Here is a 10,093-nt window from a genome sequence, read left to right as displayed (position 1 = left end):
TTTATCATCATCACTTTTGTAAACAACCAATGGCTTAAAAAATCCACCTATTTCCTAAAAGATAATTGATGGTCGGCTCACCCCCTAAGATTAAAAAAAGAATAATAATAACTTTTAAGCCACCCTTCCACTTAGAACTAGCTACTTCACCTAGCTAGCTAAGTGGCTAAGTATAAATATATAAAGAGAAGAAACACCTCTTTTCCTATGCAATTCCTTTTGTTCAACTGCTGTGGTACAACTTCTTCATCCCTTGGTGCATGCCGAGTGTGGTCACACCCACACCATCTAAAGTCTTTGTTAATCATCAAGCAAACCATAATTCAACTTCATTCCTACAAACGTGGGTGCCTTCCCTCTTTTGCCATTTTTCAACCATAACCCTATGAAACCGGTTATCTAGCTAGCTAGGGTGCTATTGATAAGGTTTAGTACCATACAATTGTGATTCCTTTTGTCTACATTTTTACCTTTTTCTGTCCTATAAAACCCTCAACCAACCTCTTATTCTAGCTATAGCTCACCTCACCATGGGATTTATATCTTTCTACACTAATTATGTGCTCTTTTTCACGAGTCTCTACATTTATTGTAGTGCCGTCCACTCTCGGTCACTCGACCACATCTCACTAGCACCTTCTCTTGCACCCGAACCATCCCAGTCTCCCAAAACTCAGAACCTTCCAAGGGTTTTTGATGTGAGATCGTTCGGGTCTGTTGGAGACGGTGTGACAGATGATACAGAAGGATTCAAAATGGCGTGGGATTCCGCCTGCCAAAGCGATGAACCGTCGATCCTTCTTGTCCCAAGGCATTATAGTTTCTTGTTACAGTCCACAATTTTCACTGGAAGTTGTGGAAATAGGGTAGTCTTTCAGGTAATCATGTGTATACATGCATGTCTTCTTTTTTGATGCATGATGTGGTTTTGAGTTAAATAATGATTATTTTTCATGTTTAAAGATTGAAGGAACAATAATGGCACCAGATGGACCAAGTTTGTGGCCTAAAGGTTTGAGCAAGAGACAATGGCTTGTGTTTTATAGGGTAAATGGAATGTCTCTACAAGGTGGTGGAGTTATTGATGGAAGAGGAGACAAGTGGTGGGATCTTCCTTGCAAACCTCACAAAGTATGCTTCATTTTCTCTTTTCCTATGTTTCCTATAACATATTATAAAAAAAATAAAGAGCTTTATCATTAACTAATTTATAAACATACTTATTAAATTGTTTTTGTATAGTTAACTAATATTAATGGATAGAATTACGTGCAAATTGCAATATAATATTCCTTAAACCTTTTATGTAGACATCTGATTTTAATCATTATGCAAATCATTGTCTGCTTTTCTAAGTTGATTATGTCTGATAACCGTGCATTACAATGTATTTATAATATATATAAATATTTTTTGAAAAGCTTCACTCACCGTAGCAGCAGTTGTGTCTTTCTCAAAGAGTCATAATAACACTTGTTATACTCTATTACTCAAGTTCAAATCTCTCTTACATTGATGTTGTCGATATTTCAGAGCATGGGCATAAGCAGGGTCCAAACCTGGGACCCTTTAAAAGGAAATTCTCATGACCACCCGGTGATAGCTTATAGTATATTATACTAACAGTGGTATTGATTATTTGACAGGGACCAAATGGAACAACATTGGCTGGTCCTTGTGATAGCCCCGTTGTAAGTTTAACATGCATGAGCTTACTATTTAAATTTACCAGTACAACTTCAAATATGTAATTAAAGCTCTAATTTTCCATTAATGAATTGATCATGCAGACGATTAGGTTTTTTATGAGCACAAATCTTACTGTTAAGGGAATTAGAGTGAAGAACAGCCCGCAATTCAACTTCCGGTTTGACGGGTGTAACGGAGTACACATCGATTCACTGAATATTAAAGCTCCTTCGTTGAGCCCCAACACTGACGGAATCCATGTTGAGAACACAAATGATGTGACGATATACAATTCGCTTATATCCAATGGTAATTTATCTGCTCTAATAACCTAGAATATCGTATGCCGCCCATGTGTGGTTTTTAGGGGTGTTCACGGTTCGGTTTTCGCGGTTTTAGGGTAAACCGCAAACAAGACCATTAATAACGGTTTTTATTTTCGTAAACCGAAACCAAATTATTGAATTCTTAAACTGAATCAAACGAACCATTAGTAACGGTTTGGTTCACGGTTTAAACATGTTGGAATTTATACATAATTTTCAAAATAATGTTTAATATATAATGGTAATGTAATGACCTCATTAACTAACAGATTTTTACAAGCTTAATCACCAACTTCGGGTTTCCATTTAAAAATTAGACATGTCAATTAAAGATTTGTGTATTTTGGATTTGGGCTAAGTCCATTTTTATATACTATGTAGTACTGGATATAAAAACTAATAGTTTTTATTTAAATATGTCTATAATAAATTTGAATACATGCACATATATATAACATTTAAAATTTAATTATAATTTAATCATGCGTTCCGGTCCGGTTTTATACAGTTGGTTTGCGGTATAAACCGTAAACCAAACCGTTCAATACGGTTTAAAATTTTTCAAACCAACCGACCAAAAGTTAAGAAAGAAAACAAACCGTGAAACCAAACCGATAACCGGTTTAGACGGTTTCAAACCGATCCGTGAACCCTTCTTAACATTTTTTTACCAGCTTCATTCTCTTATTAAATACATCCTTTTCTAATTATTCATGATATATTTTTAAAGAAAATCATAACGATACTAATAAAAGAATTCTTTCTAAAATACCTTTTATTAGAATAAATAAAATTTAATTATGTAACTTTTATTTCAATTAAATAGTATTTTAATCTATTTTTGAAACCTAGTTATTTCATAGTATTTTAATGTATATTTGAAACCTAGTTTTAACATATTTTGAGTTTTGTAAGTCGATGTAATACATTTTCAACCTATAAGATGTACATAATAATTTAAAATTTTATATATTAATATTCTAACCCATTTACTACATGAGTTTTAAGAATATATATTTTTAATAATTAATTTGTTTGTGGTTGTACAATATGTAGGCGACGATTGTGTCTCAATTGGGGCCGGGAGTTATAATATTGACATAAAGAACATAACATGTGGTCCAAGCCATGGGATAAGGTAAACATTCCTCACTTTTGTGCCAAACCCATACTCATTATAAAATGAACTTTTCATATACAACTAATCTGTCGATTTGTGTAAATAATCACGCATTTAATTTTTAAGAAAAATATATCCAGGATATCTGCTACTAGGCTGTAAACGAATCGAGAAAACACGAACATGAACATCTAGTCAGACAAATATTTGTGTTCACATTCATTCTTATAAAAATGAATATGTTCGTGTTTTCATTCATTTAAATCTAAATGAACAGATCACAAACATAATTAAATAACGCTAAACGAACATATATGAACAAACGTAAACGAACACAAATAAGCATAAATGAACCCACTTAAATGAAAACAACTAACAAATATAAGCATTATGTAGATGATTTATCCAATATTTCATCCAAATATGAAAACAAACGAAAGTAAATAAATAACACATAAACCAACCTCATGTCACTTTGTGTCATTGACTTGTTTATATTGTTTGTTGTAGCATTGGTAGCCTCGGGATGCGTAACACACGAGCATGTGTGTCAAACATAACAGTCACGGACTCGGTGATAAGGCATTCTGACAATGGAGTTCGAATTAAGACGTGGCAAGGAGGGTTCGGCTCCGTATCAAAAGTGAAGTTTTTCAACATCCATATGGATAATGTTCGCAACCCGATCATGATTGACCAATACTATTGCCAAACGAAAGGAATGTGCCCAAACCAGACATCGGCTGTACATATTTCTGACATAAATTATGAGAAGATTAGGGGAACGTATGACGCTAGAAGTCCAGCAATGCATTTAGGGTGTAGTAGCAGTGTCCCATGTACCAACTTGACATTTTCTGACATCGAATTGGTACCTTCACAAGGCCAAATTATGGCAAGTCCATTTTGTTGGAATGCGTATGGGGCTTCGCAAACTGTCACTATCCCACCAGTATTCTGCTTGTTGGAGGGTAACCCTGACTCAGTTCCTGATATCGAGATCTATCAATGTTGATCATTTAATTGAAGTTTGAATTCAATATTTGGGTGATGTGTCAATGGGACAAGAGAAGCTCCATCCCCGTTATGTTGTAATTTGTGAAACTTATAGAATATAAATGAAGTTGTACTTACCATATATATACACGCCTCTCACTGCATTTCACATTATCCCTACCTTTCACATTCTCCTAACAAGACCCTTGTTATTGCTTGGTCAATAAACATCATAATGTTCAATGAACTTAAGCCCCCATATGCATCTCAATTCAAAGGATACAAAGATACTACCATGTTTTTCATAACACTCAAGACGTTGAAGTGTCCTTCAAGGCCACACACAATATTTACCTTCAAGAAATATCTTCCGTCTTTGGTTACGATTTTTCAACCAAATGACCCACGATAGTCTTACCTCAAAGTCACTACCATAAATTTGATTGCCGATTCACTTTTAGAAAAAGCTAGTCATTCGCGGAGTATAAGTATGCCTGCTACCACTAACCCTATGACATTCGTCATTTTTGAAACCCAAAAATCCGACCTATTTTAAATTTTCAACACCTTTCGGATTTTCATTTATAAATAAAATGATGAATTGTTTTTGTATTTATGTTCATGATGTTGTTTATGTTTATAATATTGATTTTATTATTTACGATGGTACAAATTTAATTCTAAGTATTATATCATATTTCTTTTATCAATTGAGTCAAAGACATTTAATGGCTTATAAATACATTCAATTGGTCAAAATTAATGATTTCAAACCTTATGTCTAGCCTCTTGACTAGCTATCAAATTAACTCACTTTGACATTGTTATTAACGATTTTGATTCTATATAAAGCTCACTCATTCTCTACATTCTTTGCACAACTAATTTACACTCAAAATCATTCAAGCTTGTCAATTTCTCTCAAGTGTTAAGTTTGACTTTCAAAAAACAATTGCTCAAGAATTATTATTTTCTTTTTCTTTTGTGATCCAATCCCCGGGTAATGGTTATTTCTTGTAATTATGCATAATGATAGCTTCCATGATGACAACCCAAACGACATTCATGGAGACATATCATCTTACGTAATCGGCTCGCTTATATTCAGATTATGAATTTTATGCTTAAAAGTCAACTTTTATTTTTACAAGCTAATAATCAAAAACAAACATTTTTTTAACATGCTACTTCATCTTTTTCAACTAATGTTATGTACAACCGGGCTCAATAACTGGGTTCGTGTCCGACCAAAAAACGAACCACTCATTAAACTAGTTTTCTTAATTAATTGTTCGGTTGGAACAAACCGGACTCACCTATATTAATTAATATTTATTATATCCCATTTGTTTTTCTAAAACTAAAATAAATTAACTTAACAAGTCAAATAACCAAAAGCCTTTTTTTAGTAAACCCAATATATCTATATATATATATATATATATATATATATATATATATATATATATATATATATTCTTTATAAATTGTTTTGTCATAAACCGAACGTACTCACCAAATTACTTTCTTTTCACAAATTCTTTTTAAGCCTAGCTATTTATTTATCTAGGGTAATTCGTTGAACTGAACTTTGTCGGTTCACTTGCTTAAAGGCATTTTTCGCGGGAGGGTCCGACAGGACGTACCTGCGCCGTCTAACGTTATGACTTCAGTTGTTTACGTAAGGTGGTTCTCATTTCCCCGTCTTCTACGGCTTCGGCTAAACGAACGGGAGGATGACACTATTTGATTTCATTTACATTATGTTTACTTAACATGTGAGTTTTTCATAACTCCGTTTTTAACTCTTTTAATATTTTTGGGGTGTAGCATGTCACAAATTTTTATTTCATTAGTTATGCGCTTATTTACAAAACGATTCACATTTATCGTACATGATAATATTATTCTTGCATAATGTTTATGATCATACGTGAACTTGCTTGCAACGTGTTAGTGTTTTTATGGTGGAAGTTACGCAAACGCATACAGATAGTGGGAGGGTCCGACGGGACGTACATGCGCCGTCTAATGTTATGACTTCGGTGGTTTACGTAAGGTGGTTCTTATTTCCCCGACTTCTGCGGCTTCGGCTAAACGAACGGGAGGACGACACTATTTGATGTCATTTACATTATGTTTGAATGTTTATTGCATGATGATCGTTGAATCACACATTTTATATATATTTATATACGCAAAAACTTATGAAAACTCACCAACATGTATTGTCGACAAAATATATTATTTTAAACGTGCTGTAGGTTGATACGATGACGTGACTGGACAAGAAAATTAGTTATACCTTAGGATTATTTTAATGAATAATATTTGCTTCATTTAGATGTGATGTTCTTTTTGTATCATTATCAAATTATTTGTGTGCTTGCGAAATTATGAAATAAAATATATGTATTGTCACTATTAATAGTGTTACGAGCTTATGAGTGATCTGTACGTTGCACCCGGGCGTATTCCGCTTAAAGCTGAGGTGTTACACCTGATATGCATTAATGTAAGATAGAACAAGTCAAATCATATAAAATGATACTACTATATAGTTCAGAAAAAACAAATACAAATTATAGATCAAATCCAATCACTAGAAATACGAAGCCCTATAGAACTAGCATAAGCCTCAAGTTTGAATTGTGGCATATTCTTTGTAAATTGATTTGCTAAATTCACATATGTAAGCACTTTGCTAGTGAAGCTATCTCCTTGTTCAACAATTTCTCGTATGTAGCGAAACATCCTCTTAATATGCTTGGTACTATGATGCGAATGTGATTCTTTATCTTGGGCATCATCACCAGTGTTGTCATAGAAGATATCGGCTAGTTTCTCGATGCTCGACAGCACCTTGATATTAGTGATGAGATTCTTTATCCAAGAAATTTCCTTTGCCGCCTACAAAGCAACAACGTATTCAGACTTTGTTGTGGATCGTGCAACCACCTTTTACTTGGAGCTTCTCCAATTAATTTCTCCCCCATTAAGAGTGAACATGTATCCCGATTGTGATCATGAATCATCATGGTTAGGTTGAAAGCTTTCATGTGCATAGCATCTCATAGTAAGTTCTTTTTCCACTCCTTCATACACCAAGACCATATCCTTAGTCCTCCGAATATACTTTAGGATGTTCTTGACCTCAATCTAATAACTTGTTCCTATTATACGTCTGGTCTAGCGCATAACATGTTGTACAAGATGGATCCAATTTCCCATGCATGCATATGAAAGTTCTTCACATTTTCATTTGCTCGTATATGCTAGGGCATTGAGATTTATCAAGTAGTGTTGTACAATCCCGTTTTCTCGTTTCGGTTAATAAAATAAAATATGAGCTATTATGTGTCGGGCTTGTGTTGGGTTAAGTAATATGGGTAATGGACTTGGGTTAATAAGGAAACGAGAAAGACCATGGGCTTAAGCCCATGACCCATGATATAAGTACCATTATTATCCATTAATTCCCTCATTCTCATTCATTCCATACACCATCCAAAACACACACTTAAGCTCTCTCTCTCTAGCCAAAATAACCAAGGAAAACCCGAGTATCGATCCGAGGTAATGATAGTATGATATTGTATGGATCCAAACCCGTTAGATCTAGTCGCGAAACAACGAGCCGACACCCTAAACAGTTAAAGTCACAAGATCCAGATGGAACCGGGTATAAACCGATCAAAAGTTGAGCTTAGGGGTCACCCTAGCTCAAATCTGGATCAAACGGGACGAAAAACGGTGAAAAACGAGTGAGATATCGCTTTTCCTGCGAGATCCTGGTTTTCCGGCGTTGACGGCGCCGAAAAACAGCGTACGAGGATAAGGATGTCAGAGAATGTTTCTGACATTCTCTGACCTAACCCTAATTCGTTAACGGAGGAATAACGAATTAACAGTAATTCGTTATACCCATTCGTTAACGAAAAGTAACGAATAAGCTTGGATTTGTTAAGCCATTCGCTAAGTAATTCGTTAACGGAGAACTGACGATTGAACCCCCAGTTCGTTATAAGGTCCAGTTCATTGCAAAGGTTCAATTCGTTATACAGGCCAGTTCGTTATAAGGTGCAGTTCGTTATAATGGTTCAACTCGTTATAAAGTCCCTTCGTCAAGAAGTAACGAATGAGCCCCATTCGTTAAGGAACTGGATAACGAATTAAACTTTGAAAGAATGACAGAAAGGTCCCTAGACTTAGATTAAAATGGATTAATTACAAAGAAGCCCTCAAACTTTATGAGTTAACAAATAAAATAATAAATTAGAATTCTAATGAAAAATGTATTACGACAGCTCGACCCCAGCCAGGGGCTCTGCCCCTTGGAACCTGCTAGGGGCTGCCGCCCTTAGAACCCCGCTGAGTGGCGCTGCCCTCGGACCCCTGTTCGTTGAGGGTTATAACTAAACTAGAAATACAATACGGGTAGCGATAGTTAATTGATACGTGTAATTGTTATACAGTTAGTCGTTCACAACTAAAGAAAGGGATAACCATTAACGGTGAACGTAACTGAGTTCTGGTGAGTTTCTAGCCCCATTCCTTGTTATGTTTTCGGGGTTGTGTGCATACTCGATGTGATTAGTTATACACTTACCTTAAGTGGTAAGTGTATGCCTTATATGATTTATATATGAATGAATGCTTGTCGGTGCATGAATGATCTTCGGATATTGCATGTAGTGCCAGGTAACGGTTTGATGATATGGTTGTTGTATATGAAGAATGAATGATGTATGTACATATGAAACTTATAATTATAGAAAGGTATGGTGATGTGTGCTGTGCGTGCGGTTAAATACGAAAAAGATAGATGAATTGCTTTTGCATAAGATTGTGTTTTAAATTTATAAAAGTGATTTCTACAAAGACTAAACACACACAAAATAGGCAAGTGTACCTATCGTATATGTAGAATAGTATTGGTAAGAACCAAGTATCGATCCGTGGACACAAATGTTTCTAATGATAAATCGTTGTTTTACTTTAATCGGAGGTTTTAATCATTTTGGGGTTAATTTTTGAACTTTTTATAAAATATAAATACTTATATATAATATATAGGTGACCAAGATAAGAGATTCTAAACGAGTATTTCAATTACGTGAAGGTTACCATCTAAGATCAAGAATCCACTCCATTTTAGCATTGATAAATAATATTTAAACATGTGGCAAACTTGTCATAGCAATATATGATAGATAGCTCCTTAAACCTTAAGTGAGCATCTTTGGCACTAATGAGATAACATGCGCATTATAAAGTCCATCCTTTCCTAATGTCATGCCATCTCAATGATGTCAATTTAAGTTGGAAAGTAGTTTCGTAAAGTAGAAAGATTAGGATTGACACTATTTGATTTCATTTACATTATGTTTACTTAACATGTGAGTTTTTCATAACTCCGTTTTTAACTCTTTTAATATTTTTGGGGTGTAGCATGTCACAAATTTTTATTTCATTAGTTATGCGCTTATTTACAAAACGATTCACATTTATCGTACATGATAATATTATTCTTGCATATTGTTTATGATCATACGTGAACTTGCTTGCAACGTGTTAGTGTTTTTATGGTGGAAGTTACGCAAACGCATACAGATAGTGGGAGGGTCCGACGGGACGTACATGCGCCGTCTAATGTTATGACTTCGGTGGTTTACGTAAGGTGGTTCTTATTTCCCCGACTTCTGCGGCTTCGGCTAAACGAACGGGAGGACGACACTATTTGATGTCATTTACATTATGTTTGAATGTTTATTGCATGATGATCGTTGAATCACACATTTTATATATATTTATATACGCAAAAACTTATGAAAACTCACCAACATGTATTGTCGACAAAATATATTATTTTAAACGTGCTGTAGGTTGATACGATGACGTGACTGGACAAGAAAATTAGTTATACCTTAGGATTATTTTAATGAATAATATTTGCTTCATT

General features: G+C 34.6%; 1 protein-coding gene across 1 annotated transcript; it reads left to right on the top strand.

Annotated features, from left to right (window-relative positions):
- Window positions 1–512: 512 nt before the first annotated feature.
- LOC143591525 (polygalacturonase At1g48100-like) lies at window positions 513–4,150 on the top strand. The gene is made up of 6 exons (XM_077071707.1): window positions 513–878; window positions 964–1,131; window positions 1,647–1,691; window positions 1,791–1,998; window positions 3,072–3,153; window positions 3,646–4,150. The coding sequence occupies exons 1-6, from the start codon at window positions 531–533 to the stop codon at window positions 4,148–4,150; spliced, it is 1,356 nt and encodes a 451-aa protein (XP_076927822.1). The 5' UTR covers window positions 513–530.
- Window positions 4,151–10,093: the final 5,943 nt, after the last annotated feature.

The sequence above is a fragment of the Bidens hawaiensis genome, unplaced genomic scaffold, assembly GCF_021521415.1.
Source record: "Bidens hawaiensis isolate Kalapana, Puna unplaced genomic scaffold, B.hawaiensis_p1.1 tig00039835_1, whole genome shotgun sequence".
NCBI classification, from domain to species: domain Eukaryota; kingdom Viridiplantae; phylum Streptophyta; class Magnoliopsida; order Asterales; family Asteraceae; genus Bidens; species Bidens hawaiensis.
This window is presented reverse-complemented; position numbering and strand designations above follow the sequence as displayed.

Coding starts and splice junctions, on each gene's coding strand:
- LOC143591525 (XM_077071707.1), top strand. CDS start 531: ATGGGATTTATATCTTTCTACACTAATTATGTGCTCTTTTTCACGAGT. Junction 879..963: donor GAAATAGGGTAGTCTTTCAG/GTAATCATGTGT, acceptor TCATGTTTAAAG/ATTGAAGGAACAATAATGGC. Junction 1,692..1,790: donor GTCCTTGTGATAGCCCCGTT/GTAAGTTTAACA, acceptor TTGATCATGCAG/ACGATTAGGTTTTTTATGAG.